Below are 25,540 nucleotides of genomic sequence, written 5' to 3' on the forward strand. Positions count from 1 at the left end.
GACCTCCCATGATTGGAAGTATTTCTTCACTCTATATCTGGTTTCTAAAATACCTAAAATAACTTTTCACGTAGGTCTAGACTCAATGACAATACATTGTGACAAAAATGTTGCTGAATTTGATGTTTCAAAAAATCAATAAATGTTTCCTTTATAAAACACTATTTTTACGCTCTATTATTTATCCTTGTCAATTATTTTACTCTACGTATTTCTATCTCTATACTATAGGTTACTACTACAAGTCAGAAGTTTGTATTTTTTTTTACTTTTTTTTTTCTTACGTTTGTCTGTTTCGCTTGATCAGAGCATCTGCACTATGTGTAAAACTGTAAAATACCTATTTATGTTGAGAAACATGTTCTTTGTATTTCCCAAAATGTTATACACAAATTTATTTAAAGACGATAATTAATTTATTGATATATTCATTGGTAGAAACAGCCATTTAATTATAAAGGTCCAGAACAGATACTTTATTTTCTTATTTTCACAACAAACATGGCTTTAATGAAAGACCATTTTGCACATTCAAATATTTAATGCATTATAAAGCTAAATTATAGCTTTAACGATACGTCTTTTTCTTATTTTTATTAGGTTCTAACACTGTTATTAATTTTCAATAGGATACGCTTGACAGTTCTTCTAATTTGAGTGTATAATAATAATAATTTATCTAGATCTACCGATAAACTAGAGTTAAGCTGTGGGAAAAAAGTAGGCCAAACCTCGTTCATTTGTTATAAAGAAAAACAAGTACAAAAACGCATTAAATAATTGAGTTTTTTTATTAAACTATTTTTATTCATTAAATATTTTAAATAAATCTTTATTTTTAGCAATATAATTCAAAATAATATTTGACTCGATTTTACTTTCTTACGGAGGCTAATTAAAATAACTTTATATATTTTCTCTAAGCATGTATCTGGTTGTTTTGCAGAGTCAACAGTATGTTAGACACTCTTTTTTAAAGTTGCGGGTTCGAAACCGATGCAGTCATAGTTTTTTCTTAAGTTTTTTACCTATTTCAGTGTTTTTGATTTTGTTTAGTTGTTAGTAACCGTGTGACATTGGGGAGGGGGGAGAGGGAGATTAAAATCGTCAAGAAGCGTAATGTAATTTATGAATGACCCCAAAACTCACAGTTATCCAAGGATAACAGGTGATTTAGTTCTATTTAAAACAAGTAATATTCGAGACAGTTTCATTTAAAACGTACATTTAAATAAAAACCACTGTTTTAACATGTGATAGCTTTAGATATGTCATGTTTATTATGTAATTTTTAATGAATTAAAATCGGTACTATGCCTATAACAGTTTTTATATTTGTGTTATTTATTTAAACAATTGGTGTAACAAATTAAATTCCTAGAATTTTATTTTATTTTAACAGGGTGTAGGCTAGACAACCTTTAACCTTCCCCTTATATCCTTGACCTATAGTGAAAGAAACTAAGAAATGCTGGGGCAAACAGCGAATCTAGTGAACCATGACAAGATCTGCAGTTTGTCAATAGCTAAAATCGATTTGTACAAATTGATATTCGATATTCGTAACTCATTTTTTTAAGAATATGATTATGACTGTATAATGATTTTAAAAATCCACACGATTTAATAAACTAAAAGAAGTTTTAAGTTGAACGAGGCAATTAAAGGTTACTAATTTGCTATGCGAGCTTCAACGGTCGACAAAATGTCTCACTGTCATAATCAGAGACCCCGTTACGTCACAGTTCCAAGGTTAGAGCAGAGATGTGTCACTTATTGGATCAGGTGACGTGCTGTCTTAAAATTAGAAGTTACACAGTGTGTAGTTACAAGATAAAGTCATACTGCAAGTCGTCAAGGAACCAGGCAGCCCTAGTAAAAATCTTAAATAACCCATTGTTCTGATCAATCAATCGATGATTTTAAAAGGACGTAGATGGCAGTAAGTTCGATAGATCAGTTTAATTCTTTGATAAAGGTTCAGTAGTAGCGAAAAGCTAGTTTTGAATAGTTCATGTATACATGCATTATTAATTCATTCGTTTGTGTATAGGCTACATATTTAGCATATGCGGATTTGGATATTTTAGTGGTTGATGGCTTATATCCAGAGGCGGATTTCCAACTCGGGCGGAAATATATATATATATATATATATATATATATATATATATATATATATATATATATATATATATATATATATATATATATATGTGTGTGTGTGTGTGTGTGTGTGTGGTTAACTTTGAATTAACGTTATTTTTAAACATAACATTTTAACTACAATTTCATTAAAACAAATGAATCATCTTTACAATTTTAAAAATAATAATAATAAATTATGGTTTGCCAGAGTAAATTTTGACATTCTGTAGTGGAAACGTAATCTCCTCTGTTTTTGTCGTAGACACTGAATAAACCACACAAGATCCTCATTGCTCCCACTTGGTGTCCATGGTCGGTTGTAATATTTATGCCTTTGCTGCATACAACATCACATGACGATCTTTCAAATAACATACATTCAAAACATACTTCTTAACTTTTATTATTTGTTTTTGAGCCGTGCATATAGCCGGACCAGTAGGTGTATAGGCCTACATTATTCTATTATGTTAGGGCAATAGCGCTATAGGCCTCGGCCTACCTGGTCATTTTGTTTGCTAACGATTGGATGGATCAGTCATAAGCACACGGTTTGCAGTCAAACTTTTTTTTCTAGTCTAATTTTATGAGATTTCGTGTCTTCTTTTTCCTGAAACTGGTTGATTTGCCAGTAATACAATTTCTGTTACTTTACAAAGAGTCGTTTTAGGTGAATATGTGTTCCAGCAGAAAGCGATGACAGCTGATATTAATACTAGAGGGTATGGAGGTGTATTGAATTTTGTTTTGAATATGAAGGACTCATATTTTGATAACTTTTGTTGGGAAAATAGTGATCACTTAACTAACAGAAACAAAAGTCTGTAGGTAAATTCAAATTTACTAGTTATGCAAACATTTTTGTGAAACAATGTGAGACTATTGTGAAATCATTTAACATTATTCGCTTGATGTGTGCTTTTTTAAACTCTGAAATGAACCCACCAAACGCTGGTCCAGACTTTTATTTTATGGAGCGTCGGCTTTAACTTAATAAAGTCTGGATATGAAGTGATGACAGCTTATATTTATACTAGAGAGTGTGCACGTGTTTCATATTTAGATAGAAACATAAAATGATTATCTTGTAAAACCAACTGCGTATAAAGTGAAGCTTCTAAGCTTGGTACGCAAAAGTTTGGAGGCCACTAAAAAAAAAACGGGGGCCCCTGACTACTGCCCTTTCAGCCCACCCCTTAGTCCGCCACTGCCTATATCTGTTGATTATAAAATTGAAATAGTATATTCTTAATATAGTACCAGTACATTAAAATGCGTTGCCTTGATTTAACAAAAGGTTTTTAAAGTACTGCCCTAATATTTAATTCGCCTAAATCGAGGTGGTTTATGAAAAATTAGAACGCTTAAAAATTGGATGCTATAAGTAACACGTTTATACCTTATATCCTATACCATTTTTACTGGTAGATATAATTTTAGTTACTTTTGACATACTTGCGAAATATTTATATATCAAACCGTATTTTTTCTATAGACGCCAGCTTAAAGAACATGTCAACAGTTCTCGACTCTTCTGGTGTTTTAAACTCCATCTTTTGATTGACCTTCTTGCGCTGCAATAAAGTTGTTAATTGCTCCTTGTACTGAACAACACAGGTACCTCACTAAAGAAACGTTGACTTTCTAGTTTACTTCTTATTGAACTAACTACAACACCATGGAGGATATCGTTAAAAATGCTTTGTATAAACGTCTGCGCGAGTACCCGTCCATCTTCCACAACAAGCCAGCAGGGACTGACACGAAAAGACTGAGAGACATCCAGCTAAAGGTGAAGGCAGATATAGACTGTGATGACGACTGCATGGAAGAGCTGGTCTCAAAATATTTTTTTCTAACCTGGGTTGAATTCGAACTCGGAAACTTTGACGAATCTGAAGAACTCAGTAATAGAGCTTTAGTGCTGACCAAAGGAAACAGTCTGACCGCATTGGTTCATAGTGCGTACGTCATGATGCGAAATGGTGATGAAATACAGGCCGAGAAATGTCTAGACAAAATGGACCAGATGAAAAACAGCGACAATTGGCAGTCCCTTATATCTGGGGCTGATTCAGAGCTCGCATATTGTCTCAGCAGACTTGGAGGGCCAAATAATATGAAAAGAACATTAGAAATTTTAACAAACCTTACCGACGAATTTCCAGATAAAGTGTTATGGAAATATAGGCTTGGCTTGTGTCACAGGCGAGCGACACGCGGCAGAATATTCTACACAATGAAATCCCAACTGACGATGGATGATCATGCAGTTGCGGCAACACGTCTGCTCTTTGAAGTGGGGAAGTTGTCTACAGACATGAAGCTTAGAGCCCACGCATATGCCCAGCTTGCTCAGATCAGCTATTTTGATGAAAGACAGTTATCCAGAGAAGAGCACCAACGTAGGTATTGTAACATGAGTACCCAAGATTTTATCCAGATGGCACTGGAGTTAGGCAGCAACGATGTGTTTACTTTACTTGAGTGTGGAAAAATTCTGCGGTACATTGATTATGAAAGGGCAATCGATTTGCTGGAAAAATCAATCGCTATTAAAAAACATGGTGTGGCGTATCATCAGCTGGGACTGTGTTATGTGTATAAAGCTGAAAATAACATTACATTTTCATATTTCAATACTGAAAAGGGAATTGGTAGTGCGCGTAGATTTGATACTAAAACAGATGATGTAAGAAAGATTTTAGAAGAAAACCAAGGAAGACTTCCTGATGAATACCTTAAAACGAACCCACGTTACTGCAATACGAGCACTAAAAATTATTACAGATCGAACTCTGAATACACCCATAGAAGAAACCCCGACAGCCAACTTAGAAGTCAATCGTACGATAGCGGCTGCTGTTCACACAAGACCGACTCTAAACAGGCACGAAACTCCGCATGTTCAGTCCAAAACTTTAGGTTGAAGAAAAGTTGTAAACAACACCGCTTTATTAGATGTCCAATGAGAGAAAAAAAACTGAATATTGAATGCGAGTTTGTAAAGAAAGCAATGTCATGCTATAAGGAATCAATCAGGCTCTCATTTGAGAATAATGCTCAAGCCATCTATGATCTGGGTCTTTTGTTAAAGTCTTGCGAGCAGCTGGACGATGCTGAGAAACAGTTCAACAAAGTGACACATCTTCTGGACTCTATGTCCTTGAACTTCTCAAACAACGAGGATGAGATAACCAGTAGTCATGGACATTTCATTCTTGTCGTTAATGCATATGAACAGGCAGGTCTCTGTCTGCTCAAGAAAGCTGAGTTAGAAAAAAGCAAATGTTACGGCAACGAAAAACAAATCGAACATTTAATTGATAGGGGCGAGTCAAAGCTGGTACAGACTGTGAGTTTGTCGGCCATGTTGGTCAAGCTAAACACCGAGATGAAGGAACATTCGTCCCATATCTGGCACTCACTCAGAACTCTTGAGTTCAGGTATGAAAACGAAGAAAAATCTCCACAGTCGATCAAAAAATTTATTGAATTACTTGGCAAGACCAACCATCACAAGAAAGTTTTGAATATCATCGAGAAGTTGAAGAGTTACAGCGATGATGAACTAGACGACCCTGCTGTCGTTAGTGCTGCACTTGAAAGCTATCTGGCCTTGAAAGACTATGAGTCGGCACTTGCGTTTTTAAACATGGTCAACATGAGACCTAATGTGGATATACGAGAAGTGGGCCAACTAGTCACTTCCGTTCAGACATGCGCAATCGCCAAAAGACTGCAGAAGAATGAGAGCGGTGCACAGCTGATAATGAAAACAGTTTTTCATCAACACACCAGTGGTGGTAGTGGTGGTAGTGGTGATAGTTGTGGTGCATCAGCAGACGAGGTAACTAACAAGTCAGAAGTCATACCACGTGACCTCGACGTCATCGTTATCTATGACGACTCCCACGACGTGGAGAGAGAAGAAAGCGACATCACAAGAACTGCCAACCAACTCTGTCGTGTCTTAGAGAAAACATTTGGTCTCGCTGTAAGCTGTAACTTGAAAGTAAGAAACTGGAGCATGTATTAAAAAACGTTGTAGTTTGGCTAACAGTGTTTATTATTTTAAGTTTGTTTTGTAATGAATGTATAATATTTAGTCTAAACTTAAAGGCAACGGTCGATTAAATTTTGATTCTTTAGAAACATTAATGTGTTTTTATGTTTTACTTAATTTAATGAGTTAATGAATAATTAATTTTACAATGTCAACTTGACCTTGACAGGACTGTTGTTCTGGAGGTGAAAAGATCCATCTGCAGTTTGAGGAACTGTTGAGGGCTAAGGTAGCATTGATTCTCTTGGGAGCAGAGAAACCTAGAGATTGGTGGGTCATTAAATCGTCTGACTTAATTAAGCGTCAGAAAATTGTGAGAAAATTAATTGCGGTGCCCCAACCACCCCAATAAGGTTTAAGGAGATAATTCAATGATTGAATGCTAAACAAAATGTCTACTTCAGAAGTGAAGTTTTAAATCAACTTGTCATTATTATGTTTAGTAACAAACTAAAAATGTATCATTTGATTCTACTCTGCAGCTCCTTTCAGATCTTCCTGGACAATATTCACTACGAGCTGTCCGAGCTTGCTGAAAGAGGTAGGGACGTGCCTACAGTGTTGGTAGTGTTTGCTGCCCAAGGATCCGAACTTGGCGTTCCATCGTTATCCTGCTGTAGACAATTTTGTCTGGACGACATCTTGGCTGACATCAATAATTATTTACAGGAAAAAGAAAAAAATTCGGGCCAGGAAGAGGAAGACGAAGTTCCCATTTTGGAAGATAACTCTAGTGAGTTTAGCAAGGGAGTTAACGCTGTCATGACTCTGTTTTGTTTACTTATAGGCAAGAAATGGCCCCTTTGACCCTTCGATGCCCCGATCTACTAGCTCAGCTCGTTCTGGCGGCCAATTAGTGTTACAACATTTTTGTCCAAAAATACAAAATCAAATTCTTTCCGTTCTTTCTGTCTTTATCTACCTAAATAATCTAAAAAAAAAAAACGAAGTTCTTAAAAATACAGAAAGTTTGGATGTCTTCTATTGAAATTTGAACCATTTTTGATAAACGAGAGAAAAAAAGCCATGCTTCTTTCTTAATGTTTCAATTATTCACATGAAACCAATCTTACTATGTGAATCAAAGCATTGATTTATAAAGTCAATCGTCCGTTTAATAAAATCGTTAAATTACCTAATGTGAAATTATATTTTGTTTGTAAAATTATTTGAATATAAAGCTATTTTTTTTTCTTTTGTGTAAAAACTTTTTTTTATTTGGCATTAAAAAAGTACTATTTAACGAAAAATAAAACAATTTTTTAGTAAAAAAATATATTTATGTAAAACAAAATTTTCTTGGAGAAAAATATGTAAAACAATTTTTTAAAACAAATAATTCTTTTGATAAATGTAGATCTATATTTTCTTTCCAAAACTAATTTTGTATGAAGATAACGTCTTAGTCAAAATAAATAAAGTAAAAAAAAGATTCATAAAAGATGTTTTAATAACAAGAGTGGGTCGTTTGTTTTATAGCTATTTAAATGGTAGTGTATAATTTATTTTCTACTTTTTAGTGCATCATTACATAAATGCTTATTATTAAAACGTTTTTTAATTAAATTTTTCTTTAGTCTTTAGTTTTATTTACACTAGAGTTGCATGACAAAAAACACTGCGCACCTAATGAACGTGATGACGCGAGTCTAATAGCGCGGAATAGTTTGATGAGACAGTCTACTAATTTGGACAAATATTTAATTAATTCATACAAAATTAATTAGGCAACCAATTAAGTCAAATTAAGTCATGTTGCATTGTCTTCATGTCTTGAACCACGTACCAACTACCAGTGTTTCTTCCAGACTTTTTTCTCCGGGGGGGGGGCCTGGAAATTTTCGGGGGGGGGGGGGGGCGGTAGACTTTCTTCGGGGGGGCAGACACTGTTAAAAGTATATATTTTCTGTATAAATTATATAAATTTCATTTCGTTCGGGGGGGGGGCGGTAAAAAAATTCGGGGGGGGGGGGGGGGATTTGACCCCCCCCCCCCCCCCCCCCCCCCCGAAGAGATGCCTGGAAGAAACTCTGCCAACGAACCGTATATATCAGTTAAAAGTGCCTTCAATTTCGCTCGGGCACTTCGATCTAGACAGACTGACGACAGACTGACGACAAAGGAAGTGAGTTAAATAAAAGCTTGTAATAAAAGACCTGTGTAAATAAATACACGAAAATAAAGTGTTGTGTTTATCTTCCGAGCTTTAGTTTATATGAACACATTTCATTTTGAACGTTTTTGTGTAACCTCAGATAAATAAAATACAATAATTTATAAGTGACAACTCTCGGATAAATGGCCCTTTTCTAGTCAATATATCTATTGTTAGATAATCAAAAGAAATCTAGTAAACAGCTCACAATAACACTATGACAACAATTACAAACTAAAATTGTGTGTTAAACATGGGGATGGAATATGGAACCTTTACGGGAACGACGTGGTCTAATGGTAGAACACTCGACTACAATCTTGAACAAAAACGTTGACTAATTCGTGAGAGTCGGAGAATTCACCGAGCTATGTTGGGTACCTGGCTCAGTTTATCAACGTTTGGGCTATTGGACAGAGAAATACATAAACTCTGCTTCATTTGCACTGGCAACCACCCAGTCTGACATGGAACTTTACCCTTTAGTTCACAATGTGATCCTGTATAATGGTAGCTCCTGCTTGACGGTGATAGACTAAAATATTCTCTCCCTCCCTGCCAGGAACCTTATAAAGCTTGTACGTTAAGATGTAGACAGCCGTTACAACGGACTTAGAGATTAAAATGAACAACTTTGGACCACATATTTTTTTTATTTTATGGCTGTGTTGAATCACTTGAAAGTGTGATTGACGTATAGTATAACAATAATGTATTATTTTAGTCTTAGTACCAGTGTGATCTACTTTTGTGTGAATGGATGTGGACAAGTACCTATACGGCTGGCATGTATGTGTGTGGTCTCTATATTTTGATGTTTTGTAAATGTTTTATATTGGAGCATGATTTATATGATGATGTCACACACATTAAATCCATATCAATTGACCTACTTGCAATAAAGCGTTAAAAATATATTTAAAACACTCTACACAACGCAGCGCCAAAAGTGGCGTGTATTGACGTCAAGAATAGCTTATAGCAGAAAAGCTTGTATCGATGTTGTATGTTGGTTTATAATATCAATGTAATATATTAGCTGTTACCTCACTGTTTTATCGAATGGGGGTATCTATACATGACCTCTCTAGATATATACTATATCGTCTCAAGGACTTACGGTGATTTATTACACACATTTTATCACATCGGAAATTCCCAGTCCAGTCAAAAGTTACTTGGAAGTGTGCACCGTGTAGGTTTTGTCCAATCACTACTGTGTAGTTGTATCCAAGGTGACCGACAGGATTAGCACATGTGTTAAATATTCGTGAGTGCTGGTACACGTAGCGTTCTTCACTCAGTCGTGTCACGTGGTACAGCAGCAAGAGGTAATGTAACACGCCATGTTTTTAGTAGCTCTTAATGACCAAATAACTTGTAGGCCACAGTAATCTAGATAGCATGTAAACCTTATGCCTCAATACAAAACGATTATCGATTGATTAAAACTTTTTTAAGGCCGTTATTTTGATAAATCGATACAGAAAGGTGCGCACATTTGTTTAGTCAGGTAACGATTTCTTAAGCCAAAGTCGAGTAGTTCAGTGAAGCGTGACATTAAAATTATACATTAGGATATATATGCATACATACATACATATGTACATATATGTAGAACTAACCATTGCCATTATATTTTCTGATTGGATGATATATGATATTTAGTTGATTTAAAGTTTGTATTTCGGCCACCGTCGGAGCCCGGTATTTTCTGATAAAATTGATAAACATATATTTTTGTTCCTTTTAAAAACATTTTTTTAAAATGTTCTCATTTAGACCTAACGAAATAGAGTTCATATGTTTCTTACCCTCGGCACGCACTATGCTGAATGAAGGTTCATTAACTGGAGAGCTTTAGAGAATGGCTTTAAACTGTGTAGGCTGTTTTCCTGGGCCATGAAACTCATCTCCTAATGCCCATCCCATGTTGTCTATCCCATAATGCCCATCCTGTAATGACCACCCCATAAAGTCTATAGGTAGCTGAAACCATTGGCAATTAAAAAACAGGTAGAACGAAATTAGCATGGCGTAATCGAAGACTTACATTCTCAATCGATAATACCATTGTTGGTATACCACATTCTTTTTTTTTAAATTAAAAATGTATTTGCAATTTTCATAATATAACAAGACCTATACAGAAAGCTAGATAACAGACATACCACCCACAATCATACAAACACGCGCACAGCAGGTATGGAAAGAGATCGAACTTGTCGGAACACATTTAATCAGTGTGTTAGATAGGCTTAGATTATTTGAATGAGTCTGAACCAGAACTGGATTGTATAGGCTACTTATTAGTTACATGCCGGATAGTTGTATTTCATTGTTTAATATTGCTATTACTTTATACTTAATACAAACATCTTCGGTTTTTATTTAAAAGATAATGCACAATGATATTTAAGTAAAAATGGCAAACGCAATACTGCTAAGACTTAAACACATCTATCATAGCGGCGTGTGAAAGGTACAAATCCATTGAATTTTTTGCAGCCACAATGTACACTATGAGCAGTGAATCGGAGAAGTTTCTTCAACTTCTTGACGAGTTCCCCTGTATGCTGACCATCAAAAATGTCAACATTCGCAAAACTCGACACAAAGAACTGGATAAAAAACTTGAAGATGAGTTGAAGGATGATGACGACAACGATGACGAGACAATAATGAAGTACAACTTTTACACGTGGCTGAAGATAGAAATGGTAGATGATACGAGCGCCAGGGAACACAACGAAACTGTTTTTCAGTTGACCAAAGGCAGAAACGTTACCACTTTATTTTTCAGAATCAAACTTTATTTGAAGAACGGGAAAAACAAAGAAGCCAGCACAATTATCAGTGATATCGAAAACCTTAAAAAGGGGCAGAACGTTGAGCTCATAAAATCAGAATGTCAGTCAGAACAGGCCTACGCCTACAGTCGTCTGGGTGGTCCGGACAATCTTCCTCGGGCGATTCGTTTATTTTCAGGAGTAGTTGACAAACATCCCGAGAAGTTTTTGTGGAAGTTTATCTTAGGGTTGGCCTACAGGAGAGCTATACACATGGAGATGTCCCCGTCGATACAGCCTATGGTGAAGACAAAAGCGGACAGCCTCAGACAGGCTGTTCTATTTCTTTTTCAGGTTGGCCAAGAGGCAGAAAATAACGTGCTCAGGGCTCGCGCTTACGCAGAACTGGCCGTTTCCTACGGTGAAGCCCAGAGACTTTGTCCCACTGATGTGCACCATCTGTTTCAAGGCATGCGTGTTTCAGATATTATAAACAAAGCCATTGAACTTGCTCCAAGACACGCTAAAGTACTTAGCGAATGCGGAAGAACGCTGATGTTGGAAGATTTAGACAGAGCGATTGATTTATTAGAGAAATCTGTTCAAATAAGGAAACACTCAGTGTCTTTTCATCATCTAGGCTTGTGCTATGAACGTAAGGCTTCTGAAACCTCTCTGTTTGACCAATCGACAACCAGAGTCACACCAGCGGACAGCCACATCAGAGCACAACATCCTCCATTGGATGCAAATAACGATATCGTGAATAAAGCGATAAACAGTTTAATAAACGCCATTGATATTTCCATGGGCAGTAACTATCCGGCCATTAGTACACTCGGGTGTTTGTACAGGAAGTGTGGGCAGTACGAAGAGGCAATACAGCAGTTTAACAGAATCACCAACTCCACAGAGAACGCAGATACCAATGTGGACTATCTATATTCTGTCATCTCTGCTTATGAAAACGCTGGTTTCTGCTACATTAAATTATGTCAAGACAACAAAGCAGAAAACTGCCTGCTAAGAGCTGTCAGCACTGCCGCGGAACTAGCGACTAGAGACCCGGATGTGGCCAGGTACTCTTCTGATGTCTGGCAAGCCATGAAAACGCTGGAATCTGACTACGAGCAAGAGAATTCTCCAAAATCTATTAAAAAGTTGATTGAACTATTCTCTACCATGCGCCAATATGAACGAGTGCCACCAGCCATTGAAAAGCTAAGAGCCTTAAGTGAAGAGGGGCTAAGCGATCCTGCTGTTGTCAAGGCAAGGGTGGAGAGCTTGCTCGCCTTAAGACAATACGAATCTGCTTTTTTTGTTATTACTTTCCTACACTTAAAAAAAGATTTTGACTCTAAGTCAAGTGGTTTAAATTTAAGTGAATTAGAAACCAAAGTCCTTTTGCACACAGCTGCTAGCAGGCTTCAAGAAGGTAAGGGTGATGCTCGATTAGTTTTACGGAAGTTGTTGCATTCATACATCTCTCAAGCAACAGATTCAGACGCCCTTACTGGGGGCACACCCACAGTATCACACGCTGCTGAAGGCGCACCCAAGGACAAGGAAACAGAAATACCGGAAGTGATGATTTACTACGACGATTCGATCGATGCAGAAAAGAATATCAGTCGTGCCACGAAAGATGCAAAACTTCTAAAGAGATTGATTAATGACGTATATGGCGTCAAAACTGCACTTAACCTGCAGGTAAAAATCTAATACATGAAACTCACATTTCTTGTTAGGAAGATTTTCTTTATTTTAGATGATTAGAGAGGGGTCGGCGTGGTCGAGTCGGTAAAGCTCTTGGTTGCTAAACTGAAAAGTCTCGCGTTCGAACCCCTGGGCAGATGAGGCTAGTTAGCTGGGGACTCCAAAATCAAACAATTGCTGCATTGTAGTGTGTTCTTGGTTAGACAAAGGCTATGGAAGCAAATCCAAAACGAAAAGCAGGCTGAAATCGGCTTCAATGGCCTCGATGGTGCATAACCAGTTGACACATATCCTTAATTGTGATGGAGGCGTGGTCGAGTCGGCAAAAAGCTCATGGTTGATAAATTCGAAAAAGTCTCGAGTTCAAATCTTCTGGCAGATAAGGCTCGATCCTTCCAACACTAAAAATTAAGAACGAAGAAGAAGAAGAAGACAGAAGAAGAAGATGATTAGATTTTAGATATCTGAGCTGAGATATTTTATCGTGAAGCCTTTTAGGAAGTCCGCTGAGATATTTTATTGTGCAGCCGTCAAGAGCTCTACATTCATCATATTGTCCATTGGCGCTTCTCCCCAACCCCCCTTTTCCCTGTCCCTGCGGACAGTAAACACACTTCAAATCTTGTCTAATTCTAAAACTTCACGGCAGTGATTACTTTAATACATATCACTGGCCATGACGACCAACTAGGGAACACATTGAACTCTGCACGCCACACAAGTGGTTACTTTAAATTAAAGAAAGTATGTGTTTGCTAATATTTTATTACATCACATGACTAGTTTTAGCTAGTTGAATATTAATTAATTAATTATTACCGAGTATTTTGTGTGGAACATAATTCGTAGAACTTCTTGATATCGAAGTTATGAAAAGGTGTAATTTAACATTTTTACTTTCTCGTATATACGAAGTATAGAGAAAGTCTTGTAATCGTGCAAAAAAAAAATCGAGATTTTTGCAAATCTCGACGTTTTGCATCTCACTGATACGGAAAAACATAATTTTGCAATCTTGTCCGCAGTGGCGGAACTAGAAAAAAAAGGCTCCCCCGCAAAGAAAAAATTAGGGCCCCCTATATATATATATATATATATATATATATATATATATATATATATATATATATATATATATATATATATATATATATATATATATATATATATATATATATATATATATATCCTAACTGAGTAATTTAGACTATTTCATTGCAATATGTAACCATTCTGAGAAAACAAACCGGAAAAAACTTAGTCTAAACCAATCATGAGTTTACAGTGAAGCACACATATGATGGTCAAAAATATATAATCACGTTAGCTTGATTCGTGAATGGTTTCTCGCGTTATGTTTATTTTTTTCATTTTTGGCTTTTATAATATCAATTTTGAAAACATTGATTTTTATAGCTATAGTATTGTATAGTACGTCTTATTTAAGTAACAATTCAGAGAATTAATTGCTTTTTAATATACATAGTACAAAACTATTTAAATGAGCTTTGTGGGCATCCCTATTTTAAAGAAGGGCAGTAAGTCATGGAAGTAGTGTGAATGTTTACCTACCTTTCAAACTATAGCTCTTGTAGATTTTAAATTATTAACAATCTCTGCTATAGTAGACCTGTTGTTGTTTTTTTTTTACAAAACCACTTTCAAGATGCATGAAAAACATAATTTTTGAAAAAAATGCATTGTTTTTTGGTCGGAACTGGGCCCCTAAACGTCCTGGGCCCCCCCGCATTGCGGGGTCTGGCGGTATGGTAGTTCCGCCCCTGCTTGTCCGTATGTCTGTGTGTCTGTGTGTGTGTGTGTCTGTGTGTGTGTGTGTCCGTGTGTAAACACAATAACTTGAGTACCGTTACAGCTAGGTTGATGAAATTTCATATATAAGTATTTTATCAAAATCGTAGATCCGTATCAACTTTTGAGCGATTTCCGACAACCGGAAGTGGTACTTTTTCTACTTTGAATTTTTCAAAAGCCTATAACTTGAGTACTATTTCAGATAGATAAATGAAATTTCACATGTAAGTAAAAGATCTAATTCTCTACCTTCTGTTAAATTTTGAGTAATTTCCGTTGACCGGAAGTAGTAATTTACGCTACTTCCGATTTCTCAAAAAACTAATGTAAATTTTTAAAGTACTAATAATATTGCGCACTATTATGCGCTTTTTTATTTCGCGTTCACTTGGTGTGCAATTAATTTGTCTAATGGAAATGTATACAATACGATTTTCTCGGCCTAAACTTTTATAACTTTTTACTTTATCTAATTAAATTCTAATTAGATTCTAGATATAGATCTAGATCTCGATTCTAGATCTAGACTAGATCTACGGAAAAACTATACGTAGTCACTAAGATCTGGATTTAGACTATCTACTAAAAACAACATAACTACCATTGAACAGCCGGGTTTTTTGTAGAAATCTTTTAAGTCTCTTAATTTTAAGTCTCTTAATCAGCGAGTGCATTTAATATGGTATGGTTACCGGTGAAGAAATGAACTATTTCATTTAAATCTATAGATCTATTCATAAAAACCTAATAAAAATAAATCACTTTAAAAACAAGAAGAATACCGTGGAATAGCCGAGTTTTTAACGGAATCATTTAAGTCACTTAAGTTAATCAGTGTGTGACTGTGTTATGTTAAATGTGTCGGATTTTTAGCTAATTAGTCATTTCTTTGCTTTGTCAGTAATATCGTTCAGCGTGTAATAAAGCACATTGCGTTTTGACCCTAACTATTTTATAAATTATTTTTCTAAACAAGTTCAACATTTTAAAATATATAGGCCTATGATTCACGTGAAACGGGTACCGATGGCTAGTTCTACTTATAAAAGTTGGAAAATTAAAAATGGATTAAAAATCATTTCTCTATCCCGTGTCACCGTAGTGTTATATAAGAATATATTTTTAAAATAGAATAGTGCAAAATGATATAAACGCTTCTTACTAAAACTTTTTTTAATGAATTTTATTTTCTACTCGATTATATTTTTATAAAAACTGTAATAATGTGTAATTTGGGTTATGTCACAAACTTCTATATTTCTATACCCCGATTGCATTGGAAGTGCTATGCCTGTTTCTGTCATATAAGAACATATCCTATGTAATACGTGCACAATCACGATTTTACAGCCGCATATTGTGTTCGGTTATGCTGGTGTGATCGATGTAGGCCTATATGTTTAGGATTGAAGTTAAACATAATTGGACTAACAGTAGACTATATGGTTAGAGAGTATTTGCTGCTTGTTTTGGCTGTAATAAAATATGTGTAATGCCTGCATGACGCGGCGAAAGCAGAATGACGTAGTAGACAAGAAATAAAGAAAAATGCATGTTTTCGTTGCTTGCACTTATGTAGATAGAATGTTATTTGGTGAATCAACAGAACATTGCAAGAACGTTCTTCTCCTTTGAGTTTTATCGATATAGTAGAGCTTTCACTCAAACTTCGCTAACTATACACATACATATATGGTAATATTTGAGTCGCCTGCCGTCTTACGGGTGAGTAGGCCTATCGCTGAAATGGGTACAAGCCTACCGGTCAGAATATTATTCAGGGGTTGAATACATTTGACTGGGAAGGCGTGTTTGTACAGCGCAGACTGCACTAAGGCTTTTACGTTTAAGGCACAGAAACAGTTATGTTAAGCCAACAGCCACAGCACAAAGTTCTATTGTGAAATTCCTAGATAATTTACGTACGTCTGAAATCTCGAGATGGCTTATGCATAACTATGCTCGCATGGTCGAAGATTACACCTTCTGTTCTGTAGTCAGTGTAGTTCACTGTATTTGAGTTCAACGAGTTGTAAACGACACGTACTTCTGTCTGTCTTAACCACATATATTCTAAAATGAGGGTAAAGAGACAGTGTAGCTTAGCGCGGAGAAAAAAGATACAACTTTCAGTGTCAAAACTACGTTGTGATACGTCGTTTAAAGATGTTGAGAGAAATAAAAACAAGCTGAACATGAGAGTAACACGTTCTTTAGAAAGTTATCTTAGCACAGAAAGAAAGAGGAACAACGACTCAAAGAAACTAGCTAGGACACAAGAGCTTTATCGCACTGCAGAGAAGAAGAGGAACAACGACTCAATGAAACTAGCTAGGACACAAGAGCTTTATCGCACTGCAGAGAAGAAGAGGAACAACGACTCAATGAAACTAGCTAGGACACAAGAGCCTTATCGCACTGCAGAGAAGAAGAGGAACAACGACTCAATGAAACTAGCTAGGACAAAAGAGCCTTATCGCACTGCAGAGAAGAAGAAGAACAACGACTCAAAGAAACTAGCTAGGACAAAAGAGCCTTATCGCACTGCAGAGAAGAAGAAGAACAACGACTCAATGAAACTAGCTAGGACAAAAGAGCCTTATTGCACTGCAGAGAAGAAGAGGAACAACGACTCAATGAAACTAGCTAGGACAAAAGAGCCTTATCGCACTGCAGAGAAGAAGAGGAACAACGACTCAATGAAACTAGCTAGGACACAAGAGCCTTATCGCACTGCAGAGAAGAAGAGGAACAACGACTCAAAGAAACTAGCTAGGACAAAACAAGCATATCGCACCGTAGAGAAGAACAGGAATAAAAACGCAATGAAAATATTAAGAACTAAAGAGGCATATCGTTTAGCTGAGAAAAAGAAAGACCTTCAGTCTAAGACAAGTCTCAGGAAAAATAATGTTTATCGTATAGCTGAACGAGAGAAGAGCAATGGTGCGATACAGTTGAGAAGAGCCCAGCATGATTATCGTGAAAGTGAACGGCTAAGGGACAGAGAACGGAAAGAAAAACGAAGACATGATTATTTCTTTCGCGCTAGAGAAAATTATATCTCCTCTTTAAGAGCGATTGATTCAGTCTGTAGTAAAAATAAACTACAATTCATTAAAGACCGATGTTCAATGCCAGATAAGGTTTGTTGTTCTTGTGAGGGACTATTTTTCAATCATTCTGTTCTGAAACATCATGACACTTTCCCTACAAAATTTAGCTATGAAGAATGCAGTGCTAAAATATTTAATTATCCTTCAGAATACATATGCCGTACTTGTTACAATCACTCAAGGAAAGGAAAAATTCCGAAAATGGCAACAAGTAATGGCCTGAAGTTTGTAGATATACCAGAGTGTATAAAAAGGTTAACAGTGCTGGAGGAGCGGATGGTTTCCCCATACATCAACTTTATGCAACTCCGACCGCTGAAAGCATATGCTATAAATCCACAAATAGGCATGAAAGGAAGTGTAGTCAATATCCCGATAGAAATCGACGACATGGTTCAAGTGCTACCGCGTGCTTTTGATAATTTAGCCACGGTACAGATTAAGTTAAAACGTCATATGCTGCACAAATCGCACTATTTGTTTGAAACTGTTCGACCAGCAGTAATTTGTGATGCTTTGGATCAGTTGGTGAAGACGCCGTTATATCGTGCCAACAGTATTTCTATCGACAGAACGTATTTCGAACGATATGCCGATTGTGGTATTCAAACTGCCATTGATTTTGTACTTGACGATAAAGACAAGGACTGCGTTCAAGCAAGCCAAATATCAGATAGCGGAAGTGCTAAGAAAATACGTACGGAAAATGTTGATTTTCACGAAGACAGCGACGACGGAAACTCTAATGATGAAGTGGACGAAGAAGTCATGATAGTAGATCGAAATAAAGAAATGGTCGACAACGTGCAGGTGTTCGCTCCAGGTCAAGGCAAGCTACCGGTTCCTTGGCATGCAGTAAATGACATAGATGAATTGTGTTTCCCCAAGATATATTTCGGTCACAAATTTTACACACCTAAGAAATTTTCCTACAATGACAGGGTTAAATTCGAAATTCGCCATAGAGACAGACGAGCCTGCATCCCAGCAAGACTGCTGTTCATGGCAAAGAAAAAATTAGAAATGACTGCTCTGGCAAGTGTTAATATGTGTTTAAGGAAAACAAAGGTGACGCATGGAATGAACGTTAAAAATGCTCTTGATAAAAATTATCTCGATAATCTAATGAAATTAGATGAAGGATACAAAATCCTTAAACAAGTAAGATCATCTCCATCATACTGGGAAACTAGGAAAAAAGAGTTGATGGCAACAGTTAGACAACTTGGCAAGCCAACATTCTTTTTAACAATATCTGCAGGAGAAACAAGGTGGCCGGAATTGATTAAGTCTCTATCCGCGCTACAGGGATCACATTTAACATTGGAAGAAGCAACAGCCCTCAATGACTACCAGAAGACTGATCTTATTAAAAACGACCCAGTTACGTGCGCGCGGTATTTTAACTATAAGATGTCTAAACTAATGTCGTTGCTAAAAGAAGGATCCATTTTTGAAAAAAACACCGTCGAAGATTTCTATGAAAGAATCGAATTTCATGTGAGAGGATCTCCACACGAACACATCTTCTTGTGGCTTACAGGTACCCCAGTGTTTGATTCAAAGAATGTTGATTCCATTAAGGAATGTGTAGGATTTATTGACAAGTTTATCACCTGCGAGTATAAAGAAGACGATCCGTTTGTGCAGCTTCAGATGCACAAGCACTCTCATACATGCTACAAAGGAAAAAGGAATAAAAGCAAGTGTCGATTTAACTTCCCCATGCCCGCTATGCCGAAGACAATGATACTGGAGCCATTAGCCGAGGATGAAATTGATGACTCATTCAAAGAACGATTGACAGCACTTCGAAAGCTAATAGTATATTATTCGAAGAGCAGAGATGACATACCATTTGAAGAGATTCTTAAGACTTTGAATATGTCTGAAGAGATGTACATTTCTGTTCTCAGGAGCTCACTTAAAAGGCCGCAAGTGTATCTACGAAGAAAGAGCACAGAAGTTAATATCAATGGGTACAACCCAGATATCCTGCATCTTTTCGAGTCCAATATGGACCTACAATTTGTTTTAGAAGAATATGGTCTTGCTTCCTATATTGTAAAATATGTGAGTAAAATTGATAGTGGGCTATCAAAAATATTACGTGATGCAGCGTCGGATGCCAACAAAGGAAATAAGAGCGTAAAGGAGAAATTTAGAAAGATCGCAAACGTTTTCCTGAATAGCAACCTGATGTCCGCCCAAGAAGCAGCATATCATGCCTTGTCAATGCCTTTGTCAAAATGTAGCCGCAAAACTGTATACATAAACACCAGTCCTAGGCTGGAAAGAGCCAGGATGTTAAAAACAAACGCACAACTTCAAAGTTTAAATGAAGACTCAACAGAAGTCTATATGAAAGACTTATTTCAAAAATATAGTGAACGACCGCAACAGTTAGAAGACGTTTGCCTGGCAACATTTACATCTGAGTATGTACCGATTAGGAGGGAAGCAGAATTTGATGAAGATAAAATTTATTTTGAGGAATCAAAAGAGTACAGGCGTAAGAAGAAACCAGCCGTGATAAGGTACAGACGGTACAAACTTCAGCAGGACAAATCAAATTACTTCCGAGAGCAATTACTGCTATTTCTGCCTTGGCGTAATGAGTTAAAAGATATAGAACAAGTCAATTGTGAGCAGCTGTACAGAGACAGTGTGGTAAAGATAGAGGATAATAGGAAAAAATTTTCAGCAATTGCAGATGAAATTTTAGATGATGCTTTGGAAAATGCCAAACAACAGGTTGCAGATATAGAGGAAGAGGAAGCCTACGAATTTATAAAAGAAAAACTTTCACCAGAACATAATGTGGACATTCTGCAGCAAGGAGGACAGGAAACCCCAGTTAATAAGAATCAAAATCGATACAGTGTTCCGAATAGAGTGCCACATGAAGACATATGTTGCTTGTTTTCCCGTCTGAACGAGGGACAGAAGGACTTCGTCTTCCACATCCTCAATTCCTTCAAATTGAGAAAAACTCCCTTCTATATCTTCCTGAGTGGATCGGCAGGGGTTGGAAAAAGTACAGTCATTAGGTGCCTTTATCAATCCATAACAAAATATTTTGATTCACAGCCAGGTGCTTCGGGAGACTCCATCTATGTTCTATTGTGTGCACCATCTGGGAAAGCTGCATTCCTCATTGAAGGTGTTACCCTGCATACTGCTTTCGCATTACCCATATCTCAATTTGGTGGTTCAATGCCTCAGTTATCGTCAGAAGTTGCCAATACAATTAGGGAAAAATTATTCAACATTAAACTACTGATCATCGATGAAATTTCTATGGTCGGAAGCACACTTTTCAGTCGAGTTGACTCTCGTTTGCGCCAAATAATGGGAGACAACAAACCCTTTGGAGGGATATCAGTTTTACTTGTCGGAGATTTGAACCAGCTACCACCAGTTATGGATTCCCTAATTTATAAGGTGGACAAAAGCAACGAATTTTGGGAATTAATGGATCGAAATCCCCTTTGGGATCTATTCACCTTCTACGAATTGAAACAAATAATGCGCCAAAAGAATGAAATTGAGTTTATTGAAGCGCTGAATGCATTAGCGAGTGGACACATGGTGCAAAAACATGTTGAACTGTTCAAGTCTAGGCAAGTGTCGCCGTCAGCAGTACCAAACAGCGCAATCAGATTGTACGGTGAAAATAAATTTGTCGATATTTATAACCAGGAAAGAATTAAAAGTCACCCGGGACCACATTACATTTCCACTGCTAAAGATTCCATTTTAGGAAAACTCTCAGAGGCATCAAAGGAAAGTATACTGCAGGGACTAAAGAAAAAAAAATTAAGTGAAGTAAATGGCCTACCACACAGCATCATTATAAAACTAGGAATAAAATATGCTATAACAACGAACATTGACGTAGAAGATGGTCTCGTTAACGGAGCGTGCGGAGTCCTAAGGCTGATAACATTCGATAATGACGACAGCCAAGTACCAAAAATACTCTGGTTAGATTTCTCCACACACAACGTTGGTAATAAGGCAAAGATGGCTCACAAACGGCTCATAGATGACAATAACCTTGACTCACATTTAGTGCCCATAAGGAAGGTTTGTGTTCCGCTGAATATTTCAAATAAACTTCAGTACCCGACATTAAGAACTCAATTCCCCATGGTACCCGCAGAAGCAATTACCATTCACAAAAGCCAAGGACAGACATATGAACAGGTGGCGTTAGATTTCAACGAAATAAAAAGGATAACAAGGCCTTTGCTGTATGTAGATTTAAGCAGAGTTTCAAGCATCACAGGATTGTACATTGTTGGAGACTTTAGGATCCCAAAACAATCGACGCATGAGGACCCAAGCCTGCAAGAGCTCTACAGACTAAGGACAGCTAAGTCTTTAAATTTGCCACTCCGTATATTTAAAGACTCAACAGGATTCAAAGTAGCATATCAGAATGTGTGCTCTTTAACGAATAAATTACAATACATTAAAGGGGACAATTGGTATTTTCAAAGCGACTTACTGATATTTTCCGAAACGTTGGCATCTGAAACCGAAGAATTTGTCCTTGGTAACTATAAAGTGTTATTTCGGAGTGATCCACACTGTGGTACTAGAGGTATCATTTGTTTCGCGAAACACAGTCTTAGTGGTGTAAGTGATGTCATACATGACAGTATTGAAACTGGCACAAACTATCATGTAGAATTATATGCGGTTACTATCTGTAGAATGACCATCATTACTGGATACAAGTCACCTAGCACGCCAATCAGTGTGTTTCGAACAACTTTCCATACGTTATTGAGTAAGGTCAAATTTGTTGAAGAAATTGTTGTGATTGGAGATCTGAACTTCAACATCTTAAACAATGCCAGTAGTGACTTGCATGACTTTTTCAAGCAGTATAAACTTACATCTGCTTTACCATTGGAAATCCCAACCACCGATTTGAATACACAAATAGACGTCATATTTTCAACAACTTCAGTCCTTGCTGGAGTGTATGAAACGTACTTCTCTTACCATAAGCCTGTATGTTTTATATTCAATGACAATAAAATTTCTTACCAAAAGAAAATACCAGACTCTATCACCACGATCGCTCCTCCAAAAACAGTAAGGCGAATTGAAGATGAACTAAGACCACCATTCAACATACCTTCTGAAAAATACGTTATTAACACCTGCAAGGACCTTAAATCAAACGAAATGTGTACACTATCAGATTCTAAACTAAACGTATTTCTGTCGGCAAACAGTTCTCAAGCTCCAACATGCGTATCGAACTTTCAAGGTTTGTTTATTCAGGTACAAACTATTCTCAACTATTTTGATAGAAAGAGAGGTAGCACATCTGAGACTGATCTCCATAGTGCTAGTGCTGATATTAAAAATGAAACATTGCAAAACCTCTTGAGTGTAATAAGTCCTTGCAAGGTACAAATCCAACATGAAATTATTCGCCTAAGAACTCACGCTAGAGCAAAATATGACCCATCACTGGCAGCAGATGAAGTTAAGGGATACTACAGGAAAGGAATATGCCACGGATTTTTATCTCATTTCTTCGTATGCGAAACACGAGCCGACGGTAACTGTTTCTATAACGCGTTGTCTCTCTGCATGGTTCAATCAGAAGCACAGGCACAGAACATTCGCTTGCTCATAGCATCATACCTGCTGCTTAATGCGACAGTACATGAAAAGCTTATCCAGATGACTCACTGAGAATTCTCTCATAGGTTGGATCATCTTTATGTTTGCTTCAAAAACTACATCTGGGCCGGCGACGTCCAAGCGTATGCTGCTGCCTTAGTTTTTGACCGATCTATTATTAGGATAGGTGGTCTTGACCAACAGTTCCACCAATTCTCTGAAATACAGCACTTATCTTCTAAAGAGTTATTACAGTGGCTCTCTCAAGCCACCTGGAGAAGTTCAGAAGTGGTGGAAACTGATTCATCAAAAAGAAACGGGCGAGAGCCCATATTCATACTTCACCAGGTGAATCATTTCATGGCCATGCTACCACGAACTGACTCAGTCGCAGACCTTCAGTTCCTTCCCCCAGCGGTTGTCAATCTTAACAACATTTCCATTGAAAAATATAAGATATGTGGAGTTGATTATGAATTTTCTCCTCCATAACAACTCACTGAGTCTAAACAACTTAGTTTTTCAATTGTGTATGTATCTCTTTGTGTGTGTATGTACGTGTGTGTGAGTGTGTGTGTTTGTCTGCCTGCCTGCCTGTGATAATTTTATATCATACTGATTAAAGCAGCATGATGTAAGAACTTTTCGTCTACATGTGTATTCTTTAAAACAAAATTATCGGATTTGTCACAAAAGTTTATATTTCTTTAGGGCCTAGCCCAAAACATTATTGCTATATACTATATATGAATATACGAGAAAGTTTAGGGGAGATCACTCCCAGTTTATTTTATGTTGTATGTGAAATAAATGTATTTGTGTGAATTTTAGGGCTGCCAAGATTTTGGAGAACATTATGAGATTCTGATAAACGAATTGTGCGCCACAAAGCTGGTCATTATTCTACTCGATGAGGAGTCGGCTGGCGGTAACGGGTGGGTATCAAGATTTCTTTGTTTTAGAATTACAAACTTTGAACACGACAGGTTCAGAAATCTTTCCCTTTAAATAAAAAAAATGGACAGAAGCACCCTTTGAAAAAAATCCACCAAGATACCTTAAATAATTTTTCCTTCCACATCCCCATCAAACTAACATATTCTGTCGTGCTTTGAGTCGTTAAAAATAATTAATTAAAATGAAATCAATTTTGACAGCTTATTTCAGAAAGTTTTGATAGATTTTACCCTCCGCCTGCACGAACGTCGGGAGCCTGTGCCAAAAGTGAAAGTCTTGTCAAGACAAGCAGACTGTCTACACAAAACGCCATCTTTGGCAAGTTACCCGACATTACCGCTGGGCGATCTCATGGAGAATATAAACAATTATCTACATCGTCTAGATCTAGAAACTTCTGGGTTACCCAACGGCACGGATGACCTATCACAAGATGTTCGCGCCATTTTAACTCTGTTTTGTTGGATTGTTGAACAGAAATGTCCGATTGAATTTTAATGCACGTTTCTTTTAATTAAAAATGTCATTTAGTTCTCACGGACTGCTAGAAAACCAATGCACAGATAAAATTATTCATTGTTTAAAACCAAGTATTCTTTAATAAATCTAACCTCTATAATAAAAGATTACGATAGCTATAGTTACAGATATTGTAAATAAAATCAATATAATTTTCTTAGAATTTCAACCTATTCAGTGCACAAAAATATCATGGTTCCAACCATCTAACCAATACAAGATGACAATCTAATATATAAAGCTCAATTCTGTATGTAAAAATACATATGTTTGTCGTTGACATACTTCGATGGATTAAAGTGTTAGATAATTAAAGTCCTTGTGGTCTAAATTTATGAGTTAAAAAATTAATATTGAAAGTTTTGGGAAACAATTTTCATTTATCAAACTGAAAGTAAGAATTTTCGGCATGTTCATTAAACACGTTTTAAAAAAATATCATCTTTTACAAAAATTCTAATTATGTCTTTATTTAGTCCTATAGCACTTACTTCCCTTTGATAAATTAGGAAAACACAATTACTTCCCTTTATAAAACCATTGCATTAGTGGAAAAGAATTTACTTTTTATTACTTTGTTTTGGTGTTGGGAAAAAAAATTATTACATAATTA

The 25,540-nt window shown here is 36.6% G+C and overlaps 2 protein-coding genes across 2 annotated transcripts; both read left to right on the forward strand.

Annotated features, from left to right (window-relative positions):
- Positions 1-3,826: 3,826 nt before the first annotated feature.
- On the forward strand, positions 3,827-7,021 carry LOC131954059 (uncharacterized). Its single transcript, XM_059317559.1, has 3 exons — positions 3,827-6,163; positions 6,384-6,484; positions 6,697-7,021. Exons 1-3 carry the CDS (start codon positions 3,827-3,829, stop codon positions 7,019-7,021), a joined length of 2,763 nt encoding a protein of 920 aa, XP_059173542.1.
- A 2,603-nt stretch (positions 7,022-9,624) lies between these two features.
- Positions 9,625-24,906, forward strand: LOC131954060 (uncharacterized). Its single transcript, XM_059317560.1, is given in 6 exon segments — positions 9,625-9,700; positions 10,878-12,593; positions 12,725-12,734; positions 12,736-12,868; positions 24,283-24,386; positions 24,609-24,906. Coding segments are annotated over 5 exon segments (2,256 nt in total). The 5' UTR covers positions 9,625-9,700; positions 10,878-10,882.
- Positions 24,907-25,540: the final 634 nt, after the last annotated feature.

Source organism: Physella acuta, unplaced genomic scaffold (genome assembly GCF_028476545.2).
Source record: "Physella acuta isolate Inbredline_101_S28 unplaced genomic scaffold, ASM2847654v3 ptg000970l, whole genome shotgun sequence".
In the NCBI taxonomy this organism is placed as follows: Eukaryota; Metazoa; Mollusca; class Gastropoda; family Physidae; genus Physella; species Physella acuta.

Excerpts from the sequence above, each read along its gene's own strand:
- LOC131954059 (XM_059317559.1), top strand. The coding sequence starts at position 3,827 with ATGGAGGATATCGTTAAAAATGCTTTGTATAAACGTCTGCGCGAGTAC. Across the intron at positions 6,164-6,383 it reads CTGTAAGCTGTAACTTGAAA|GACTGTTGTTCTGGAGGTGA; the intron begins GTAAGAAACTGG and ends TGACCTTGACAG. Across the intron at positions 6,485-6,696 it reads GCAGAGAAACCTAGAGATTG|CTCCTTTCAGATCTTCCTGG; the intron begins GTGGGTCATTAA and ends TCTACTCTGCAG.